The sequence below is a fragment of the Microcebus murinus genome, chromosome 8 (genome assembly GCF_040939455.1).
Source record: "Microcebus murinus isolate Inina chromosome 8, M.murinus_Inina_mat1.0, whole genome shotgun sequence".
In the NCBI taxonomy this organism is placed as follows: Eukaryota; Metazoa; Chordata; class Mammalia; order Primates; family Cheirogaleidae; genus Microcebus; species Microcebus murinus.
In genome coordinates, this window is record NC_134111.1 from 105,082,200 (window position 1) to 105,106,764 (window position 24,565).

General features: G+C 46.5%; 1 protein-coding gene across 1 annotated transcript; it reads left to right on the forward strand.

Annotated features, from left to right (window-relative positions):
• Positions 1–538: 538 nt before the first annotated feature.
• Positions 539–23,367, forward strand: ASB1 (ankyrin repeat and SOCS box containing 1). Its single transcript, XM_012755667.3, has 5 exons — positions 539–704; positions 5,660–5,801; positions 6,883–7,185; positions 15,214–15,599; positions 16,836–23,367. Exons 1-5 carry the CDS (start codon positions 656–658, stop codon positions 16,961–16,963), a joined length of 1,008 nt encoding a protein of 335 aa, XP_012611121.1. The 5' UTR covers positions 539–655; the 3' UTR covers positions 16,964–23,367.
• Positions 23,368–24,565: the final 1,198 nt, after the last annotated feature.

Sequence of the window (24,565 nt, forward strand, 5' to 3'; positions counted from 1 at the left end):
CGAGGGGTGACAACGGTGCCGCACTTGAAACTGGGGGAGTGCAGGAGAAGCTACTCGCTTGTTCACTTCATTCATTCCACACGCTCTGAGTCGGGCCCTGGGCCGTAAGCAGACACAGGCGTGACTCGTGGTCTCACGGGAGGAATCCTGGGGAGCATTCGCCCAGCACCACCCGGTGCTGAGACCCAGCCCGCGGCGGGCCTTCGGTAGCGCCCGCGGCGAGAGCAGGTGCGACGGGCCGGGCTCGGGGGCGGGTACTGAGCACCGGACTCCCTGCACCCCGGCCGGCCCCGGCGGACCCCGGCCCCGGCGGACCCCGGGCCCCGGAGCCCGAGCGGGCCACACGGGGCCCCGCCCCCACGCCAGGAAGCCACGCCCCCTCGCGGGGGCCCAACCAACCAGGACTCCCGGGACGGGCACGTTAGGCCCCGCCCGAGGTGGGCCGTTTCCCCTTCTGCTGCTTCCTACACACAGCAGCGCAGGCAGCCTGCGCCCCCCAGCCCCGCCGGACGCAGGCGCCGTCCGCGCTCGGGCCGAGCGGCGAGACCGGAAGCGCAGGCCCGGCGCCCCGGAAGCCCGCCCCCGACGCGACCCCTGCCCGCGGCGCCGGAAGTGGTGGTCGGTGGGCTGCGGCGGGCTGAGGGCCGGAGCACCCATGGCGGAGGGCGGCGGCCCCGACGCGCGGGCCGGGCTGGGGTCCGCAGGTAACGTGCGCGGGGCCGTGGGCCGCGGGCGTGTGGGGACGGCGGGGGCTGGCCCGGCGGCCCTGCCGAGGGACCGGGCAGTGCGCCCCGGCCGAGGCCCCGCGTCCTCGCCGCGGGCGGGCCAGGCCCGTGGGGCCAGCAGGCGCGGCCACTGCCCCTCGGCCTGCGTGAACCGCCCTCGTGTTAGGTTTTCTTTCCCGTGGAACCTGCACTGTAACTGCCTTGAAGTTAGCTGATGCAGATCGGATGTGACGCCAACTGTAAACAGAAGACGCGGGTCGTCTTCGGTTGTGAGCGCAGCCATCAGGAAAGCCCCCCGGAGGTCAGCCCTCGGGAGGGCAGGGCCTTTTCCCCATTCCGCCACTCACTGCCTGTCTGGGGTGGTACAGCAGGGCAGCCCCTCGGCCCCCACAGACAAGGGGACAGCGGTGACGCTGTCCCCAGCGAGCTTGTCAGTGACACAGCATGTCCAGAGGCCCTTGGCCCACCAGCAGAGAGGCAGCTAGGAAGGCTCACACCTACCACCTAAAATAGCCATGTCGCTCAGAGCCTACACCTGGAAATATTCCTACCATGCATCTGTGAAGTGGGAGGGGAAGTGACCGTGCCTGGTGGTGGGATTCCCTCCTTGCCCGAGTTTTGAGCTTGCTGTGTTTGTTTACTGGTGCCTTCCTGTGCTCTTTGCTTTACATGCTTATCTGTGTCTTTGGAGGGTTTCCTCTCCAAAGATTTTATTACTCCTTCATAGTGATAAATTGAGTTTATTACTCTCTTAAGTGTGCAAAACATCTCAGAAGATTGACTTGGTTGGAGACTGGTGCGAGTAGCCTTTTCATCCCTCCCGCACTTCCTCCATTTGTTCATTCAACAGTTTATTGAGGACCTGCTGTTGGCTGGACCCAGCTAAGGATACCCCAGTGACCAGAACAAGGCAGACAAAGCACGTACGACCTTGGGCTTTGGTTAGCATTGACTTTGACTTCAGGGGCAGACAGGACCTTAGGGTCTGGGTTGTTATGTCATGGGAGAGTAAGAGATGGAATGAGAGGTATTCAGTTGGAAGAGGACTGACAGCTACTTCCCATTGTAGAAAGGAAGAAACACTGTAGAGGAAACACTAGCTTTATCCTATGCACATGATTATTTATGTCTTTCTGCAGTGCTGTTTTGTTATTCAGTGTGTATCAGGTCTAGGGTAGAGGAGCAACAGATATTCAGTTAATGCGTAAGTTCTATCCTAGGGTAATTGTGTTGTCATTGGAGTAGCTGGTTAGCAAAAAAAGTTGAAGTTGCTTTTGAATCTGGAGCTGGGGAAGAATTTGAGGCTGCACTGGGCTGGGCCAGGGAAAGGTTGTGCAGAGGGCAGTCGGGTGGGTGTTAGGGGTAGAGGAGGACTTAGCAAAAGTCTTACCGTTCCCGCTCACCTGTCAGTTACTGCCATACACCTCAAGCTGTCCCCCTCCTACTTTAAATGTTTTCACCCTATTGTAATTGCAACTATTATGTAATTACAGTGGAGGATAATGACTGAAGGAGGACTGGGATGATGGCTTAAAGGGCGGTTCCCAGGCTGGATATCTGCCTATTGAGCTGCCGCAGGTTTAGGTGTGAAATCAGCTTGAGGGACCCACATGTTTGTGGACCCTTGTTGTCCAGCCCACAGCCTGTGGCCTTTGTGTCTGACCTCTGCCAATGAACTATCAAATCCTAGGGAGCAAGGACACTTACTCATCACTCCTGTTGTACTATGGTCCAGTCATGTGTATGGGAAGTACTCAAAAGAGATTTGATTTGAATATAAAAGCAACTTCAGCATCTGGAAAGATCCTACTCATGGAGGGGTGTGCTTTATAACTATGTGCTTGGTCACGCGCTAGAACAGCATGGCAGGCAGGCGCTTGAATCCAGGTAGTCTGAGTTCATGCTCTTTATTTACACAACTATCTGTGTAATTATTTTTATAAAATTTTTAATCTACTGGAGTTTATGTCAGGTTATAGTGTGAGGTAAAGAACTCATTTCCAAATAGGTCTCTAATTGTACAAATGCCATTTGTTGAGTATTCTTTTCTATCCTCACTGATGTTGATCCCCATTTATCACATACAGATGTACCTTGGAGGTATTTTGAGTTTGGTTCCAGAGCAGTGCAGTAAATGAATGTTGCAATAAAGCGAGTCACATGCTTTTTTTGGTTTCCCAGTGCATAAAAAAATTATATTTACACTATGCTGCAATCTATTAAGTGTATAATAATAGCATTATGTCTAAAAAATGTATATACCCTATTTTAAAAATACTTTATTGCTAGAAAATGCTAATGATCATCTGAGCCTTCAATGAGTTGTAAGCTTTTGGCAGGTGGAGGGTCTTGCCTCCACATTAATGGCTGCTGACTGATCAGGGTGGTGGTTACTGAAGGTTGGATTGGCTGTGGCAATTTCTTAAGACAGTAGTGAAGTTTACTTCATTGATTGACTCTTCCTTTAATGAAAGATTTCTCTGTAGCATGAAATGGTAGCTACCCACAGTAGAACTTCTTTCAAAATAGGAGTCAGTCCCTTCAGACCCTGCCACTGCTTTGTCAACTAAGTTTATGTGATACTCCAAATCCTTTTGTTGTCATTTCAACAAGGTTCACAGTATCTTTACCAGGAGCAGATTCCATCTTAAGAAACTACTTTCTTTGCTCATCCATAAGAAGCAACTCTTTGTCCCTTCAAGTTTTATGAAACTGCGGCAATTCAGTCACATCTTCAGGCTTCACTTCTTTTTTTGTTTATTTTTTTATTGTAGAGACAGGGTCACTCTGTGTTGCCCAGGCTGGTCATGAACTTCTGGGCTTAAGCGATGCTTCTGCCTTGGCTTCCCAAAGTGTTGGAATTATAGTTTTGAGCCACCGTGCCTTGCCAGGCTCTACTTATAATCCTGGTTCTCTTGTGATCTGCTGCATGTATAGTTCCTTCCTACTCTCAAGTTTTGAACCCCTCAGTCATCCATAAGGGTTGGAATAAAAAATTACCTTTCAAGCTTCTGTTTATGTTGGTGATCCCATGTGAATCATGAATGTTCTCAGTGGCATCTACAATCATGAATCTTTTCTAAAGGTTTTCTGTTTACTTTGCCCAGATCCACTATAAGAGTCACAATCTATGGCAATGATAGCCTTACAAAATGTATTTCTTAAGTAATAAGATTGGAAAGTCAAAATTCTTCATTGATCCACGGGCTGCAGAATGGATGTTGTTGCTGCATATCAGGCATGAAAACATTGATCTTGTATGTTCATCAGAGTTCTTAGGTGATCAGGTGCATTGTCAATGAGCACTAATGTTTTGACAGGAATCGTTTCTGAGCAGTAGGTCTCAACATTAGATTCAGATTATTGAGTAACCCATGCTGTAAACAGATGTGCTGTCATCCAGGCTTTGTCGTTCCATTTATAGAGCACAGGCAGAAGGATTTTCAGAATGTTAAGTGAGCATTGGCTTCAACTTAAAGTTGCCAACAGCATTAGCCCCTAACAAAAGAGTCAGCATGCCCTTTGAAGCTTCAAAGCCAGGCATTGGCTTCTTTCTAACCAAGAAAGTCCTAGATGTCTTCTTTTTCCAATAGAAGACTTTTGTCTGCATTGAAAATCTGTTGTCCCATTTGTCATCTTGGTCCCTTCTGCTCTGAGCCCTTCTCCAGATATTATTCCCTTTCTCTTGCATCTTAACTGTCTTCCTTTTTACTGACTCAGTTCTCTCTTAATGAAAAATCTGTTTATTAATCAATGATCTTAGCTAGATCTTCTGGATAACTTGCGGCAGCTTCTCCATCAGCACTTGCAGCTTCACCCTGTGCTTTATGTTACGGAGACAGCTTCTCTCCTTAAACCTCATGAACCAGCCTCTGCTAGCCCCAGACTTTTCTTCTGTAGCTTCCTCACTTCTCTCGGCCTTCATAGAATAGAAGAGAGTTAGGGACTTGCTCTGGATTAGGCTTTGGCTTAAGGCAGTGTTGTGGCTTGGTTGGTCTTCTGTCCAGATCACTGAAACTTTCTGCATATCAGCAATAAGGCTGTTTTGCTTTCTTAGCATTTGTGTGTTTTCTGGAGTAGCACTTTTAATTTCCATCAAGATGTTTTTATTCACAACTTGGTTGTTTGGTGTAACAGGCCTAGTTTTCAGCCTGTGTTGGCTTTTGATATGCCTTTCTCACTAAGCTTAATAATTTCTAGTTTTTTTTTTTTTTTTTTTGAGACAGTCTTGCTCTGTTGCCCCCAGTAGAGTTAGAGTGCAGTGATGTCATCTGTCACTGTAGCTCACAGCAACCTCAAACTCCTGGGCTCCAGCAATCCTACTGCCATAGCCTCCCAAGTAGCTGGGACTATGGGTGTGCTCCACCACCACCCAGCGAACTTTTCTACTTTCTTTAGAGATGAGGGTTTCACTTTGTTGCTCAGGCTGATGTCAAACTCCTGGCCTCAAGCGATCCTTCCTCCTCGACCTCCCAAAGTGCTGGGATTATAGGCGTGAGCTACTGCACCCATCCGCAATTTGCTAATATTTTATTTAGGATCTTGGCTTCTTCTGTATCCATTCATTCATTTATTTATTTTTGAGACAGGATCTTGCTCTGTCACCAGGGATAGGGTGCAGTGCTGTCATCATAGCTCATGGCAGCCTTAGACTCCTGGGTCCAAGTGGATCCTCCTTTGGCTTCCATGTTCTTAAATTAGGTTTGGCTTATAGTCTCCCATCCCCATCAGCTATTTACAAATTGTCAGGGTTGGTGTCAGGAATGTGCTTGCTTCATAAGGGAAACGTTCCCCCATTTTCTGTGATGTATTTCTTAGGAGTTTGAAAGTACCCAGTGGCTGGGAGAGGAAGCACTCATGCAGATGGCTCCCCCTTTTGGTTGGCCTTGGCCTGGTCTCCCCGAGCTGACAGGAACCCCCTCTCTCCAGTGCAGGTCCTAATCTGAAGGAGTGGCTGCGGGAGCAGTTTTGTGACCATCCGCTGGAGCACTGTGAGGACACGAGGCTCCACGATGCAGCCTACGTGGGGGACCTCCAGACCCTCAGGAGCCTGTTGCAAGAGGAGAGCTACCGGAGGTGAGTGTCACTGCCCGCTGGGGCAAGTCCTGGGCCCCTGGGGTCTGCAAGAAGCTGAGACTCACAGTGTGCAGATGAAGAGCCTCATGCTGGGAGGAGTGCGTTCCAGTGTTAGAGGATGGGGAGCAAAGTGGAGATGGAGGAAGCATGGTCAGAGTTGTAGGAGATGGCCCGAGGGTGTGGGTGGGGAGACCTGAGTTCAGGTCCAGTTCTGTCATTGACCTTTGTGTTTTCTGTTGCTATTTTATTTCTTTGGCGATAAGTTCTTGGAACATTCTTATACTTTCTTGGCCAAAGCGATACACAGCTGAAGGAGGAATCCTAAGGGCTGGTTTGAGGATGCTTCCCGCTCAGTGCTCTGCATCCCCAAGCTTTGTTCCGGGTTACACGGGGGTTGTGCAGTGAACTGGCCCTTGGGTGCTGACACGATGGGTCAGTGCATACAGGTAGTTGCAGTCTGATTGTCACAGTCATTGAGAGCTGAGTCTGGACAGTTTTCCCTCTGCTGCTTTTGGCCAAGAGTGTAGCCCCCATGCCACCTTAGTGATTCATTCAGGCTGTCATTCGTGCTGTGTCAGAGGTGGAGGGACCGTAGTGGTCACAGTGAGGATGCTGAGGCCCAGACAGAGGCCCACTCTCAGGCCTTCACAGGTGGTAACTGGTGAAAGGGGCCTGGGGACCCTGGCCGCATTCCCAGGTGGGTGTGCTGTTTATCCTGCACTGCCTCTTGGGCAGGCCCTTGTTTCCTTTGTAGAAGAAGGTGCTCTGGGCCACGGGGCAGTGCATGTAAGAACAGAAATCTTAGTTCCACCGCTGACCGTTCTGCCTGTGCCTTGAGTTTCCTCCTCTCTAGCATGGGGCTCCTAATGCCTGCCCCGCCATGCACAGGTCTAGCAGGGTAGAGACAGGAAAGCGTTTCAGAAAGCAGCACACAAGTGGTGGCCTTGCTAAACCAGAGGGATGACTATTTGAGGGACTGCCCTTCTCAGGGAGACTGTTCCATATTGTCAGCATGAGAGGGCTCAGAGCAGCCTGTCCCTTTCCTGGGCTGCCTCTCATAAGCTCCCTGCTCCTTCTGTAGCCGCATCAACGAGAAGTCTGTCTGGTGCTGTGGCTGGCTCCCCTGCACGCCACTGCGAATCGCGGCCACTGCGGGCCACGGGAACTGTGTGGACTTCCTCATTCGGAAGGGGGCCGAGGTGGACCTGGTGGATGTGAAGGGACAGACTGCCCTGTATGTGGCTGTGGTGAACGGGCACCTGGAGAGCGCCCAGATCCTTCTGGAAGCCGGCGCTGACCCCAATGGAAGCCGACACCATCGCAGCACCCCGGTCTACCATGCCTCCCGCGTGGGCAGGGCGGACATCCTGCAGGCCCTCATCAGGTCAGTGCAGTGGGCCCTGCCGGGAGCATGGCTGCGCCGCCGGCCCTGCAGCCACGGGCTCGCCTCTTGTTCTCTGTGCTCGCTTTTTTCCTGTCTTGGAAACGAGTGTTTAGAGGATTTGTCTATTTTGCTAGCCTTTAAAAGAATGGCTTTTTGGCTTTATCAGTTCTTTTATTTTTCTGCTTATTCACTTATATCTATTTTTATCTTTGTTTTCTATTTTTCTTTGTTTTTTCCTAATTTTTTGAGTTGAATGCTTATTCATTATATTCTTGATTAGTAATGTAAAATTTCAAGGTAAAAGGTAATAAAAGGTAAATTAATACATTTACCTTTTACTGTAGTTTTGGCAATGTCCTCTAAGCCTTTTCTTTATTTTTTAAGCAGCTGTAATTGAAGTTGATTTCCTTTGTTCTTAGAGTTATGGAGGAGAAAGTTTTAATAACATTTTTTATGAACTTCGAATTTTATTTTATTGTGCTCAGATAGCATGAACCCTATAGTTTCCATTTTGGAGATGCTTTGAGGTTTTTAAATTATTATTTATTAATGTCAAACTACATCATTGTGGATGGTTGACACAAAGTACCTGATTGTGAGTATTTTATTTGCATACTGCAATATGTTAGCCTAAATTATTTTATTAAAAGCTCCCCTTCCCCTTCCTCTTTTTTTTTTTTTTTTTTTTACATTTCTGCTATTGATATACCAAAAATTTAGAGAGAAGTCTTTTAGTCTCTAATCACTTTTGGGATTTTGTCTGTTTCCCCTTGTATTTCAAGTAGCTTTTGCTGTGGATATTTCCATGCTAACCAAGCTCATAAAAGTTCTTGCCTACAGATTATGTCCATTATCAAAACAAAAGAGTACTGTGGGTTTCACTGAAGGCTCACTTACACAGTGTTGTGTAATGTTTGGTTTTAATCTCAGTTTAAGTAGTTTGTGTGCTCATGTAGAACTATTTGTCTGGGATTCTTTGGTTGCTATAGCCGATGTTAGGATCTATTTCTTTTATCTTTCTGTTTCTCAACTATTTCCTTTATTTGTTATCTTTTGTTCCATGATCTGTGTTTTCTTTGCTTTCCACTCCCATTATTTTGGAAGGTTTATGTCTATTTTAAATGTACTTATGGTTACCTTTATGTCTTCTGTTCGAAGTAGCGTGTTTTCATTTTTCATGTTCCAGTGACTTCTTTCTACCAGAGGAATTTGGCAGTTGTACGTATTGCCACTTCCTATTTCAAATGCTTTTTTCCATCCCTTGCTCCAGAGTCCAGATTGCTGTGTGGCTGGATGGGGTGCAGTTTAGGTGGCTGGTTGTCAGTGAAATTTTTCAGTATTGAGAAGGATCGGGTGAGGGCTGTGTGGTTACCAGCTGCAGTCAGAGTGGTTCTGAAGAGCAGGGACCTGGCGTTCCTTTTGCCCAGCACAGCACGTGGTTTTTAAATTAAATACTGAGAATATATTTATCCCATTGAGGGGTTTCATGTGTTAAATAACAATACAGTAGGGTTTGGGGAAGATAAATGACAGTGATAAGGTTGTGAGGTTAGAGCAGCGGTCCCCAACCTTTTTGGCACCAGGGACCGGTTTCATGGAAGACAGTTTTTTCCAGATCTAGGGGTGGAGGGTGTGGAGTTCAGGCAGTGACGCATTGATGGCTTGAGCACCCACCCACTACTCACCTCCTGCCCTGCAGCCTGGTTCCTGAGTTTCTTGGAAGGCAAGTATTCCACAGATGGAGGGGTGGCGGGCTGGGGAGGGGAGGCAGAGCTCAGGGGCTTGATTTCAAACAGGCCACAGACCAGTGCTGGTCCATGGCGCAGGGGTTGGGGACCGCAATATTAGAGGATGAAAAAGCTGTGTGGCAATTTCCCTCTTTTTAAGGATTTCTAGCCTGATAAACTAAACCACCTCAGTCCCATCTCTTTGCATCTTGGAGAATGTAAGTCATTAGTTTGGAAATGTTTTTGAGTAGGATCAGTGAAATTCATCTTAGTTCCAGAAATCCCTTTGGACATTTCAGTCAATTCACAGTGCACAACTGCTTCGAGTTCCCTGTGGGCTTGACTGAGAAACACATACACAGATGCCCTTCTTGAGAAAACATTACTAAGACAGCCTGTTCCCTCACTGGAGCACAGGGCCTTACTTTCATAATGAGGTACCAAGAGCACATATTATTCTATTAAAAGGTTTCTGCATTCTAAATTTCAAAGTAATTGACTTTTGGAAAATCAGAGTGGTATGTTTAAGTTGCTGAACAGATAATATCTGAAAATAATTTGAGCTTGGCTCCAGCCTTCCCTCTGACATTCCCTCGTAGGCAGGGCTCTCATCTTTCACTGTTGTGATTTTCTGTCCCTCTGTAAGTGACCTCCGTTTTGTTATTTGTAAATTCCCTTAATATATATTGCTCATGTTTTAGAAGAAAGGTAAGGCATGGTATTTCTGTATATGCAAAAGTTATACTTATTTGTTGAGTTTTCCCAGTGGTTCCTTGCCAGTGATAGTAAAAGCAATAGAGGAATTTGGAAAATATTCAGGATTAAAATTAACTGGATCTTATCCAGTATATTTTTATGAGTGGTTGAGGGGCTATCTTTCCCATAGCTCAGCTAATTCCAGATTGTCATATTGCCCAAAATTACAGACGTTTTGGAAGACATGTACCTAAGAATAAGGAGAGAAAAATACCACTGCTTGAAATATTGTTTTCCTTTTCTTAATTGGTAGAGAGTATGAAATGAAGTATCAGTTTCTGGTTGGTATCATATGTGTTCCAGAATGTTTCTCTGGTCACTCCTAGATTGTCTTGGAGAATGAATGCCGTTTGCATTTGTACTGGAAACTTCACTGTCATGAGAGCATGTTGATCTGTGTGCCTGTCCTCAGGTCTTTGCTGCCCAAAGAAAGCAGTTTTGGTCCCAGGGGAACATTTCTCTGGCTACTCAGAGTGGTGCTGAAGAGGCAATTACACAGCACGATCACTGGCTGTGACTGTTGGCCAGCTGTTTTTATTAAAGTGTGGAAAACGATGCTCTTCTGTCCTCCCCGGACCCCTGTCTGTCCGGCCCTCTTACTGCTTCCTACGTATTGCCCTTTTCTATTTCAAATGAAATACTTAGGTGATGACAAAACTTGTGAGACATTGCAGGACCATCTGGGGCCAGTGAAAGCTCAAGAAAACAGGTGCTGGCTGTCTAACGTTTACTCAGATTAGAGGGAAGTAACGATCCTGGGCAGGGGTCTCACGAGATGAGGCTGTGTTCTCCTTACCTCCTTTTGTTCCATTGCTGATACACAGTTTGTTCTTTTGGTTAAAGAACCAGTTTCCCCATTGTCTGTCAGTTTCCCCATTGTAAAGTTATTATCTTCCCTCTGTAAGCAGTGAGTATTTTGTGGAAAGGTGCTTTGCAACCATGTATATGTCCTATTCCTCATCTCAAATTTTTAATTTGTTCATTTATTTATGTTAGTATAGACTCATGGTTTCTTATATTATCCAGTGAATTACACTCCATTATTACTGTTACTTATTTTGATGCTCAAATTATCTTGGACTGGGCTATTGGTAGCTGCTTCAGGCCATCTCTGTGTCCATTTGACATGTCCCCATCATTCTTTGAGCAGTTCCATACTTTCTCATATAACAAGATATTCTAGGCTCATCTCGTACTTTGACTGTCTCAGGCCTAGCATAAGCCATTTCTCCAAGGAGTCCTGATTTCTTTTAGTGAAGAATGGTACGTAGAAACCATGATCTGGACGCCATGAGTGCTTATTGCTTTTGGGTTGTCAGTGTTTTCAGGCCCTCTTACTGGGTCAAGTTAAGGTTATACATACATACCATATTTCTATTTCTATGTATACATCGACCGGAGTTCACCTGGATACCCCTAATTCAGTGTAACACCACAAAGTTCATCTGGGTTTTCTCCTTTTCTGCATTTACTATTCTCCTTTCCACAGCAAGGAGCCTAGTTCCCCTTGTCTTCACCACATTTACTTGTGTTAGGCCGCCTCCCCCTGCCAACCAATCTCCTTTTGCTGTTCCCTTCCCACACTTGCCCCTTACCCATGCCAGGTAGCCATCCTTGGCAGGACCTTCCTCACTTTGCCGGGACTCTGACCCTCTGAGCCAGGCTGTCCTTTCTGCTACAGTTGGCTGACTCCTGTTTAAAGTAAAAATGACTGGGAGTTTGCACTTGGAACTCTAAGTGCCTGAAAGTTATGTATCTGGGCATCTCTGAGTGCAGTGGCATGGCGGTGAAGCTCTGCCTGTGGAGTTGTTTAGAGATTCTCTTTGGTGGAGAGCGAAGCTTCTAAGGCAGGCGGCTCCTGCACCTGCCTTGTGTGTGATTTGTTTCCTCACATCTGGCTGTCCATGGGGGTCAAGGGGGGACAGCCTTAGGGATCACCTCACTGCGCCATGTGCCTGCCTGCTGCGCAGAGCTGTGTGAAGCTGCCCTGCTGGCAGAGTGTGCTTCCTGTCCCAGGTCCTTCTTAGTGGGTCTGATGCTGGGAGGGGTCGGTGCTGTTGATAATAGTGTGAGTCTGGATGCTTAATGTACCTGAAGAGAAGAGCCGCCCTTGCAGGCGGTACGTGGTGGCACCAGCTGGGTATGCAGTTGAGTTCATTGTTTCTTTTTGCTTTTAATTTTTAGAGATTGCCTTGTACTTAATTTTGTTTTACAGCATAAAATATCTACACAGTTTGTATAAAGCAAGGTGTATTTTAAAAAAGGTCTAGCTTCTATCCTTGTACTCATCATCCTAGTCTCTTGCTCCCCTAACTAACCATTTTAAAAGTTCTATGGTTTATCCTTCTATTGTTAAAAATAAGCAAATATGTGCATGTGTCTGGGTGTACACACACACACACACACACTCTGCAGCCTCCTTCACACACACACACACACACACACACACACACACACACACACACTCACTCACACACTCTGCAGCCTCCTTCCCCCAGATAAACAGTAGCTTACTGTATACTTTCATCATCCTGCTTTTTCTCTGGAGGATGTTCCCGAGCTGTAGGTAGTGACCCTTCTCGCCTCTTTTCATGCTGCGCAGTGCTGCTTTGTACAGATGAACCACAGCTAATTTGGCCAGTCCCCCTGTGGTGGACATGTGGGTGGTTTCCCGTTCTCAGCTATTACAGGGAGTGGTTTAATGAGTTGCCTTGTACGTACATCTTTTCATAGTTTTGCAAATGTATTTGGGGAATAGATCCTAAGAATCATGATTGATGAGTCAAAGGCTAAAACTATGTGTAATTTTGCTAGCAATTGCCAAATTCCCCTCCACAGGGGTTTCTCTATTTTACATTGCCCCAGCAGTGAATGAGACTTCCTGTTTCTTTACAACCTGGACAATAAACTTTTGGATTTTTTCCAATCTCATAGGCGAGAAGTGTAGTAGTGTAGTCAGGGTAGTTTTTTTTTTTGTTCTGTTTGTTTTAAAGAGATAAGGTCTTGCTCAAGCTAGAGTGCAGTGGCCAGATCATAGCTCACTGCAGCCTTGATCTCCTGGGCTCAAGCAATCCTCCTGCCTTAGCCTCCTGAGTAGCTGGGACTATATGCATGCACCACCACACCCAGCTGATTTTGAAATTTTTTGTAGAGACAGAGTTTTGCTACATTGCCCAGGCTGGTCTTGAAATCCTGGCCTCAGGTGATCCTCCTGCCTTGCTCAGCCTCCCAAAGTGCTGGGACTATAGGCAGGTGTGAGCCACTGCACCTGGCCTTAGTGTAGTTTTTATTTGCGTTTCTATTGTGAGTGAGGCTAAGCACCTTCTCATATGGTTAAGCGCCATTCCCACAATTGCCCTCTTCAGCTCATTTTTCTATAGGACTGTTGATCTTTTTCCTTTAGAAACTCTTTATATGTTAAGGATATTAACCCATTGTAACATTTTCCTCAGTTTTTCATTTATTGTTTTACTTTGCTTATGTTATTTTTGCCATGCAAAAGTTTTTAAAAATATTTTTTATGTTGGCCGGGCGCGGTGGCTCACGCCTGTAATCCTAGCTCTCTGGGAGGCCGAGGCGGGCGGATTGCTCAAGGTCAGGAGTTCAAAACCAGCCTGAGCAAGAGCGAGACCCCGTCTCTACTATAAATAGAAAGAAACTAATTGGCCAACTGATATATATATAAAAAATTAGCCGGGCATGGTGGCGCATGCCTGTAGTCCCAGCTACTCGGGAGGCTGAGACAGAAGGATCGCTCGAGCCCAGGAGTTTGAGGTTGCTGTGAGCTAGGCTGACGCCACGGCACTCACTCTAGCCTGGGCAACAAAGCGAGACTCTGTCTCAAAAAAAAAAAAAAAAAAAAAAATATATTTTTCATGTTAAAAACCTTTTCTTTCTGTATTTTGTGTTATAGTTAGGCACATTTTACTTGGAGGTTTTCTCCTACTTTCTATATGGTTTCCTGTTTAACATTTTAAATTTAGATCCATTTGGAATTTATTCTGGTGTATGCTGTGATGAATGGATTTGACTTTCTCTTTATCCGTATAGATATTCAGTTATCCCAAAAACACTTATTAAAAGTCCATCCCCCTATACTACTTATTTGAGGTGCTGCCTTTACCATTTACTAAATTTCTATATGTGGTTTGATTTAAGAGGTCAATTTTCCCTAAGTTTATTTTATGAATGAAAATTCCAGTCCTAGAATGAAATAATTTGATTACAAATATAAATACATAAAAACAGTGTCCCTGAAGCCACATTGGTTGATTATAAAGTTCATTTAGAAGATCAGACAAGATGAAAAAGCAGAGCTTTAATGGGGAGCAGGTAGCTCTTCTGTAAGTATTTTATAAAATAAATGGTATTTTGATCTATTAAAAAACTTACGGAAAGTTGACATCGTGAAGATGTTGGGTCTTCTTATCCAAAACTTTGGTGTGTTTTTTCATGTTTTAGGTTTACTTTTGTGACTTTAATTAGTATTTTATCATTTTCCTTATGCAAATATTAGACATTTATTGTTAATTTATGCTTAGATATGTCATTTTAAAATGTATTTTGCTATCATAAATGTGGTCTTCTCTTCCATGTTATCTTTGAACTTGTATGTATGATGGCTCTCATTGCTAGCTAGTTGTTTTTCCATATTGCTTATTTAGGGCTTTCTAGACATATAATTATATCCTCTGGAAACAGGGAACGTTTTGCCTCCTCCTTGCTAATCTTACTCATTTAATTGCTTTCTCTTGCCTGATTACCCCAGCTAATACCTTCAGCACTGGTGTTAAACAGGAGGCTGGAAACTGGGTGTCTGTGTCTTGATCCACGTTTAACAGGAGTGCTTCTAGCATTTCCCCACTCAGGTGCTGATTTCTGGGTTGAGAGAATATATTTTATCATGTTAATGAGAAGCCATCACTTCCTATTTTATTGAGTATATTTAAATATACATTACTGTTGAGTTTTGTTATATGCTTTTTTTTTTTTTGCGTCTGAAGAGACAATCAGGATTTTCCCCTTAGTTCCATTATATGGTGGGTTATGCTCATACAGTTTCTAATATTGGAACTGTCCTTGCAATAACTCCCAAGAAGTCATGGTGTATTGCTTTCTTAATATACTTTAGGATTCTCTTCCTAATATTTTATTGACGATTTTTAAATTGATACTCATAAGTGAAATTAGTTGGTAGTTTTTCATTATGGTGTGGTCTTTTCAGGTTTTGGGATGTCGTGGTGCTAATTTCATCAGATGAATTTGGGTATTTTCCCTTTTTGTCTTTGCTCTGAAATAGTAGCTTTAGGGTTTTTGGATCCTTAAAGGTTTGAAGGCTCCACTCAGGAATTATTTTTTGCATGAGTGGATTCCAAGTTCTTTTCTGCTACCTAGTCTTGCTAGAAATGATCATGGAAGCTATTTGTGGTCTGTGGAGTCTCCAGTGGCTCCCTGTGTCACCGAGTCGAGGCTCCCCCGAGGGTGGCTGTGGCACTTTGTGCACTGTGGCTAGTCCGCGGCAGGTCTGACTACCCTCTCTCCGTAGGTATGGTGCTGACGTCGATGTCAACCACCACCTGACTCCTGACGTCCAGCCCCCTTTCTCCCGGCGGCTCACCTCCCTCGTGGTCTGTCCCTTGTATATCAGCGCGGCCTACCACAACCTCCAGTGCTTCCGGCTGCTCCTCCAGGCCGGGGCAAACCCCGACTTCAACTGCAATGGGCCTGTCAACACACAGGGCTTCTACAGGGGCTCCCCTGGGTGTGTCATGGATGCCGTCCTGCGTCATGGCTGCGAGGCAGCCTTCGTGAGCCTGCTGGTGGAGTTTGGAGCCAACCTGAACCTGGTGAAGTGGGAGTCACTGGGCCCAGAATCAAGAGGCAGAAGGAAGGTGGACCCTGACGCCTTGCAGGTCTTTAAAGAGGCCAGAAGTAAGTGGTTTGGGTTCAGCTCTGACTTGTAGTCTGTTTGGGTCGATTGAATGAATCAAGATGTAGTAATTAAAAAAAAAAAAACAACCTCTAAGCATTTGGTCAAAATCTTCAGTTAAGACTGGTGATTTTCTAGAATAGTTGTTGAGATTGATCATCTCTTTTAAAATTCCTAGACACCAAGGGTTGATATCAGGAAATCTAAACAAGTGCTTGTATATTCTCAAAGTTCCTAGAATTATATTTATCGTTTTGCTCTGCTTTGTGACTCAAATTCATAGAGACAGTGACTTCTTTCATACATGGTTTATAAATGAGGCCTTACACAAGTCACAGGCCTATTTTCTAGGATTCCTCACCTCCCTTTTTTCAGTTCCCATTCAAATACCATTATTTTGGTTTCTGTGATGTCTAATTTTGGTTACAGTGAAGTCTGTACTTTCCTTATTTATGAAGAAAGATTTTGTTAAGGATTAATAAATCGATAGTGTGAGAGTTTGGAATTGATCTATGGTTTGGTCTTATTATCAGAGGCTCTCTCTGGGTCAATTCAGAAATTGACCTTGTGCATCCTTTGTGACCTCCTGCCCTCACACTCCCTCCTAATCTGGGTCTTGAGGGCATCCACAGAACTTTAATTACTAGATTTCCCTAAATAGTTCATTAAAACATGCTCTTATTTAGCCTTCTTAAAAATAGTTGGCTAATGGTCAGTTGGGAACCAAACTGATAGAAAAAAGTAACTTGTGTTCATGACTGTGTCACCTGTCACCCTCCTCACTGAGGCAGAGGCTTGGTTAGGCTTTTTTTTGACCTGGAGCAAAACCGTCCGCCTGTGCCTGCCAAGTGCTGCTTGGCCTGCATTCCCCAGGCTTCTTTGTGGCTGTAGGGATTGACCAAGAGAAGAGGCTGGCAGAGGGGAAGGATCCGTTTGCTCACACCTACCGGGGCCTTTACTGGTCAACTCTTACTTCCTTGTCTAGGGTGTTAAACATAGTTGAGGGGGAGACGATGTCCATGTAAGCTGACACCCCAGGTAAATGAGGCCGTGAAGGTTTTGCTTTTCCTTGGATGGAAGGAAGAGAGAACAAGCCCCTCCTCGCTGTAAAATTAGGAGGTTGGAAGTGAGCATTCGTGCAGTTCTGGCTCTTAGTCACAGCCAGCCTTCAGCCTTCGGAGTTAGGGTAGGAACTAACCTTCTTCCTCTGTCTCCCCCTTTCTTCTTGTGGCTCCCAGGGGTTCCCAGGACCTTGCTGAGTCTGTGCCGTGTGGCTGTGAGAAGAGCTCTTGGCAAATACCGCCTTCATCTGATTCCCTCGCTGCCTCTGCCAGACCCCATAAAGAAGTTTCTGCTTTATGAGTAGGATTCAAGCGCAGTGTTGATTACAGTGAGGGAGAAGGTGATCTGCAGTGGAAACACACCAATTCTTGCACCCTGTGAACCGTATCCTGTGCTGCCGACTGCATCCCGACCAGCTGTTGGTAATGACGACATGGCCTTGTTCTCATGGACTGTGATTTCATCTCGGGTGCTGGGGCCATTGAACACTCTTTGGGTCATTGTCAGTCAAGAGGCTGTTACAAAACTTAATTTTGTTCTTCCTAAATATCTCTGTTCTGGACTTTCACGGTCGTATAATAATGAAGTGGATTGTGGAATGTGTGCAGGTGTGGGCTGAGGTTGGAGGCCTGCTAATATTCCCTGTAGAGAAGACTCCTAGCACTTTCCAGAACTGTACTTCTATTTATTTTTCTAATTCTCAATTTAATTGTTCGATTAAAGCCTTCTAATATCAAAATGAACAGGGAGTTTTGGTAAGCAAAGTAGAGAACAGAAATGCAGTTCATGAATTTGCTAGTTTGTTTTCTCTGCTCCTGGGGTTAAGTAGCACATGCACTGGTCACACACACCCTTTCTTGCCACTTCAGTATTCTCTCTCTGGTGGAGCTGTCATATGAGCTGTCTTCATGCAAGGGTGGTTTCCTGGCTGCACAGGTTGTTATCGCAAAGCCAATCCGTGCATTTGCTCAGAATCCATAGGGGTCACAGTGCAGAGCTCCACGGCTCAGTACCTGTTCTCATACCTACTGTGCCTCACATCATGCCAAGAGGTGTCATAAGTCTTCTGCCATTTCACTTTAGGGAGCTTCTAGACAGTGATTGATTTCAGGAGGCCCACACTGACCTAGCCAGTAAACGACTGCCTTCCCTGGAACTGAGGCCCCTTCCAACAGCAATCACTGCCAGTAAATAGGAGAAGAAAATGCTGGGGTGCTGTCTTCTCGTCTGTACACACACCAGAGAGTGGAAAGTTCTTTTGGTCCTCTGGATGGTTCCAGGCTTCCAGCTGCTTGGCATCCAGTGGACGTAACATCTGGTGGGGGTTTGATTGCTCTTCACTTGTCTTGGTAGCTGCTCTTAGAATCTAGGAGGGGAGAGCAGTGAGGTCAGAAGTCTTTCCCCAGCCCGCCTGGGGTGTGGTAGGGGAGAGAGATGACCTGGGTCATCATCACAGTTGTCTTTGGCTGTGTGGGTGGGTTTATTCTCACACCCTGGGCTGTGCAGCCAGGAGTGAAGGTCATTGGCAGGTGGGCCAGTGGCTGAGGTGGCTTTTATTTCCAGTGAAATCACATTTTGTCATATGAAGCCTATGAGGACCATTGTGTGGACCCGTGGTGATTCTAGACCTTGAAATAGTTAAGAATGAGCAGATTTCAAATCTGTGTTATGATTTTTTGTAATAAGAGAAATCCTATTTTGTAAGAATTGAACTAATGATATTGCTTTATATAATGATTAGCATTATTGTGTGTTTCGGCTGACCAGACAAGCAGTGTCTGACCATTATAGTCTACAGCTTGAGAATGGAATTCCAAACCCCGACCATGTGTCGTGGATGGCTCTGTGCTGGGACACCCACGTGGACCCGGATGTGCGTGTGTGCGGTTCTGAGGGGAAGAAGAGTCATTCAGAGGGAAAAATGCAAGCGTTGGAGGCATTCATGCAGCTGAAGTGATACTGCTCCATGCGTGATAGTTGTGTAGACGTGGGCTGGGTTTCTGAGGCCTGGGGTTGGGCCATATGCTCATCTAAGGGAGCTTGGGACTGGGTCCTCCTGAAGTCAGGAGAGTCTTCCTGAGGGAGGAGAGGAGCCACAGGATGGGTGGCTGGTGAGGGGCATGACAGCCGGAGCCGAGTGCTGCAGGGGCTTCAGCCCAGGAGAGGGGTTAGGGGTGTTCTTCATGGCACTCAAACCTGGGCTGTGGCTGGGGCAGGACCACAGGTGGACTGGGCCACTCTAGAGGGGCCTCTTGTCACTAGAGATCCGTAAGCAGTGACTCCTCACCTTGGTAGGGCTGAGAGAGGGCTCTGAGGAGTGGATGTTTGGTTTGTTGTACTTTCAGCTCTTACTGGAGTACTGGTTAGCTCTTCCCAACTCTTGTCTCCTCTTCTTGCTGCCCTTTTGGCTCAGGGTAGAAGAGGGCAGGTTTTTTCCAGGTGAGCTGTGTGGTAGGTCCATAGCACGCACCGAGTCTGCCCTGCTGAGTGCTTGCTGCAAAGGTCTAATAAGGACAAGGCCTTCTCAGCCCTACTCACAGTAGGAGGGTGGCTCTGTTTTCGGACCTTTTGGGAAGCAGCACCTGGGAATGCTGCCTGTGCAGGAGTCCCGTGCATGAGCATGCTGGTGTGACCCTCAGGCATGCAGAGGCAAGGGCCCGGGCATGGCAGAGTGGGTTTCATGTTTCTTTGTTCAGTTTAGAGCTTATGTACTTAGAGAGGTCACCATTTTCCCATGTTGTCTCTGGAGGAATGGACTGAATCGATCCTTATAGTTGAGGCTTGCTCCGAGGGAGATAATGTATCTGGGAAGAGAATGAGCCAGAGGATGGTCCCTCCCTGGTATGTGGTGCACTCCAGCTGGTCTGCAGGTGTCTGGGGTCTCAGCTCTTCATTTGCAGAGGACTGCTCAGCTTCCTCTTTATTTATTTATGTATTTATTTATTTATTTTATTTTATTTTATCTTATTTTATTTTTTGAGACAGAGTCTTGCTTTGTTGCCCAGGCTAGAGTGAGTGCCATGGCATCAGCCTAGCTCACAGCAACCTCACACTCCTGGGCTCAAGCAATCCTGCTGCCTCAGCCTCCCGAGTAGCTGGGACTACAGGCATGCGCCACCATGCCCGGCTAATTTTTTCTATATATATTAGTTGGTCAATTAATTTCTTTCTATTTATAGTAGAGACAGGGTCTCGTTCTTGCTCAGGCTGGTTTTGAACTCCTGACCTCGAGCAATCCGCCCGCCTCAGCCTCCCAGAGTGTTAGGATTACAGGCGTGAGCCACTGCGCCTGGCCTGTATTTATTTTTGAGGCAGGCTCTTGCTCTGTTGCCTAGGCTGGAGTGTAGTTGCATGATCATAGCTCACAGCAGTCTCAAACTCTTGGCTTCATGCAGTCTTCTGCCTCAGCCTCTGAGTAGCTGGTACTACAGGCATGAGCCACCATGCCTGGCTAATTTTTTTTTTTTTTTAGAGATGGGTCTCTAACTCCTGGGCTCAAGCGATCCTCCTGCCTCAGCCTCCCAAGGTGCTGAGATTATAGGCATGAGCCACCTTGCTGGCCCCAGCTTCCTCTTTATTCAAGTCAGCCTTTGCTAATTTTCTCAGAATTCTAACAACTTTGAGGTTCAGCCTCTTGTTTGAAAGTTCAGCCTTTTGTTTGAAATTTCATAGCTGCCAAACATGAATCTGAAAACAGTGTAGGTGACTAAGGCCATTCCTCCTTGTTATTAGTGACACTGTACTAATGCTCCCTTCCCTCGTGCTGGCAAGGATGGGCTACAGAACAGGAGAGAGTGACACTCTCCATCCGAGCACTTTATGAAATCATGTTTCTAAGCCCTGGGGTGCCCAGGTAGCCAGGGAATGAGGTGGCCCTTGAGAGGCTACTGCCTGCTGGCCCAGAGCCCTCCACGGGACAGGGGCTGAGGGACCTACGGGAAGGAGCCTCGGCGCTGCCCCCAGCCCACCCCAGGAGTGTCTGTTTTCACAGTCAGGGGCGGCTGCTGGCCTTGGGCCTTGGCTGCCGTGAACAGATGGGCCAGGCTGGGCCAGGGTCAGGGCTGGGCAGTATTGATACCTCTGAGAACTCAGCTTCAGAGTCCTGGGTAAAGAGTATTTAGATGTATTTCCCCAAAACCATCAATGTCACACACATTCTGTGACTCTTCATATTGTCTTATTTATATATTTATTTATTTATACTCTGCCTTGTTCCAGGAAAGTGTTTGAGGCAGCAATGCTTGATTTTTGGTGTTCTGTTTTGACATTTGAAAATTTTAGTCAAAAATGCACTTGTTAAACAGGTAATTTTAAAAAGAGAGGACAATTAATAATTTCCTAACATTGATGATATTTCTGTTATCAGGATTAAGTGCCATCATTTTAAGTTTTATTTTCCTTCTTCCATGAATCGATTCTTCAAATAAAAAGTCTGTGAAAGAAAGAGAGGAACACACAGCAAGCACAGGATAAACGAAGGGAAAATCTGCCTCCGAGGGAGTGCTCTGGCCTGTGCCTTGTCGCTCACTGCCGCACGGACTCGGATAAGTCCTCATTCACAGTGGAGGCCCCGCTTCCGATGGGGACAGGGTTTCCTGCTCTGCCTGCCCTGCGGGGTTTCGTGTGGTCACGTGAGAGGACGCGCCTGCCCGTGAAAGCACTTTGGACGGGAGCAGTCTCTGTGCACGTGCAGACAGCCTTGTGATGGCTGTCGTCCCTCTTCTCAGAGGAAGTGCGTTCGAGGCGCTGTGGTGCTGGGAGGGCCTGGGAGACCTGGGCTTGACCTTGGCCCTGGCGGAGCAACCAGAGTCCGTGTGGCCTCCAGCACAGCACTGCACATGTGGACATAAGGACAACATGGGCAGTGCTTCAAGAAGTCAAATGTATCCAACCTAGAGGACTGTCTTTTATTATAAGATTATTTCCTTCCTACTTTGGATGATAAATGTCCTTTTATATAATGACAGTGATAGAACAAGGCAATACTTTTGCTTTTTAAAGGCTCTTGGTCGCAGAATAAAATGTTGGTTGTTCTTTTTCAATCTCTTGAATTTTGTTTTAAGCTTGCCTGCTTCTGAAATCCCAAAGTCAGGAAACCATGGTCTAGCTATAGTGTGTGTTTATGTATTGGTGAGAAATTCTTCTTGGATTCTTAAACAGCCTGTACGCTGGTGAAAGGTATCATGGCATTTCCACTGCCTCATGGTCCAAGAACAAGTTATGAGGTCACTGTGTACAGTTTTAGGAAGTGCAGGCATCCCTGTGGTGATGGGCCTCCCGCCACCCCTGGATTCATGAGAGACACTCACAGGAGGTTTGTGTGTCCTTTTTGGTGAGGACTGCCCCTTAACTCAGGCCCTGGGAGCCTGTGACACCCCCTGAATGTTGGCAGTGGCACTAATGGTGGGTCTTCTGATGCTGGGGCTGTAGGCTTCTGCCTGCTTGTTTGCCTCCCTGCCAGGCCCACGGTTACCAGTCCCAACCTGCAGGGGTCTGGGTTCCCTGCCAGCTTGTATTGCACTCCTGGCACAGTGCCTGTTTTGGCCACATGACCTCCCTTCTCACTGTGCCTCACTTCCCTTTTTCCTCCTCCAAGCCTGGCTCCCACAGTGTGAAATAAAATAATTTGCATCATGCATACATGGTTGGTGGGATTCATGTCCCAGCAGAATTCCGCAGAGGGGAACATGCAGACTTTGAAGTGCACAGTGAGGTGCGGAATGAATCATACAAATCCTAAGCAGACAGCAGGATGGAGAAGTGGGTGGGGGTAGAAGGGCGACTGCTGCTGCCTTCACAAGCCATTGTTCAGTGTCAGGAATGCAGTGGAGTCTCTCTTAAGTTGCTTTGATTTGCACATCTCTTAGATACACTAGGTAATACCGGAATGTGCACAGATCCAGTCTGGGTGTGGCATTTATGAACACAGCTCTCTTGTGCACAGTCATAGTTGGATGCTGTAACGGAGCCAGCAGCGTCCCGCCTTGCGGCGTCTGCACAGCTCCCACCGCCTGTGTTTGGTGTTGGCCGCGTGAGATGTGACTTGCCTGTGTGCCTGGGGGCGAGCTGAGGAGAGTCCTCACCACCGACCCTCTGACTCCCTTCTGCTCTGGCCTGAACATGCGTTTGCCTGCAGTGCCCGGGACCACGACTGTTTTTGCTCTTGTGCCTAGTTAAGAGCTTTCAAAAGTATCATGGACATTTTTGATATGTTATTGTAACTTTAATAAATGCTTTATTTCCCTCTAATTCCTCCCAAATGCCTTAATTTTGTGGACTGTTTATTTCAACAGGTAGAAGTGTTGGCCATGTGAAATCTTGGTATTTGTGTTTTGAGAAGAAGGGACTGGCTTTGTGGAAAGCCTCACATAATTGGATAGACGGCTCTGAAACAGGACTTTTTAACTGCCTTGAGGAACTCTGGGGATCTGGGGAGGTACCCAAAACATTGTGCACATTTAAATGACCCAACAGTCTGCTTTACTTAGTGGCTTGTGGTTTCTGGTTTGAAGAGAGTTGTGCCCTGAAAAGTGTTTGAAACCCATGGCTTTCGAGCAAGGTGACCTGTCCCTACAGTGTTCTGTGGGCAAGACTTGCGTTTGGCCCCCATGGTTCTGTGTGACCCATCTTGACAGTAGGAGGGGTAAGGTGTGAAGATTTGGGATGAACCCGGAATGAATAAACTAAATAAAGATATTTATTCATCTCTCAGTGACTCCCTTGCGTGTTCTCTGTCTCTGTTGTTTTAGATAGTTTCTTCATTCCTTATACCTGAACCTTCCCTGCCTCTCCTGCTCTCCTGCAAAAGGCTCCTGTCACACGTGGCCCCCGTCTCTTTGCCTCAGACCAGCTGGATGTAGGTGGCGGAGATGCTGGCTTCCACTCACCATCCGTTCTCTCCAGGTTGTTTTAGCTGGGCACTGGGATTCCTGGAGCAAAGGCTTTGTTTCCCAGCCTCTCAAACCACTGGACGTGGCCATTCACCGCGGCCCTTCCTAAAATTCCATTAACGTGACAGAATTTTTTTTTAAAAGCATAAATCCACTAGGATGAAACCTCTAAGAAAATAAGTGAATGGCAACTAACTTAGAAACACCTGAGAAATCTCCATTGCAAGAAAGAAATGGGAACATCTGAGAATCTGCTTTGTATTGCAGAAGTCCCAGAGGCTCTGGAGTTGGCAGGCTATGAGAACGGGTGAAGCCGGAAGCCTGTTTAAGAAGCAGTTAGATTCTGCAGGCCACACAGTGCCTCCCGCCACCCAGTGGAAGACCAAAAGGGGTATGGTATTCAGCCTTCAGTTTGTAAAATCCTCAGGTCAGTAATATCCTCCCTGCAGGAAACCAAAAAGATACTTCTTTGAAGAATCTCATTGGCCTGCAAGGAAGACTAGTATAGCATATGTCTGAAGGAAAGGTGACACACATCTTATAGTGGATTCCATGAATTAGAATTCTGAGAACAAAGGCTTTAAGTCTCCAATTTACGAGAGCTAACCGAGTGCCAACAGAATGGAAGAAGAAAGCACCTTGCCAAGGCGCATCGCTGTGAAATTTCAGAACACTGGGGAACTTCTGGAGAGAATAAATGGTACGCAAACAGTATCAGGTGCCAGAATAGGTTTGGCATTCTCAGAGGCCACACTGGAAACTAAAGGAATGTGGACCTTCCAGAATTCTGAAGGAAAATTATTCCAGGTATACTGAAAGTCACGCTAAAAGACTTGAAGGCACTTTAAAAATTTACATGTATATTCCTATGTGCCTTAGGAAGGTACTAGAGGATGTATTCCTCCAAAATGAGGGAGCAAGCCAAGGAAGGAGATGTGGCCTACGGCCAGGGAGGACCCTACACAGCAGCAAGGGGACCCGCAGGAGCACAGTGGCAGAGATTCCAGGCTGGCAGC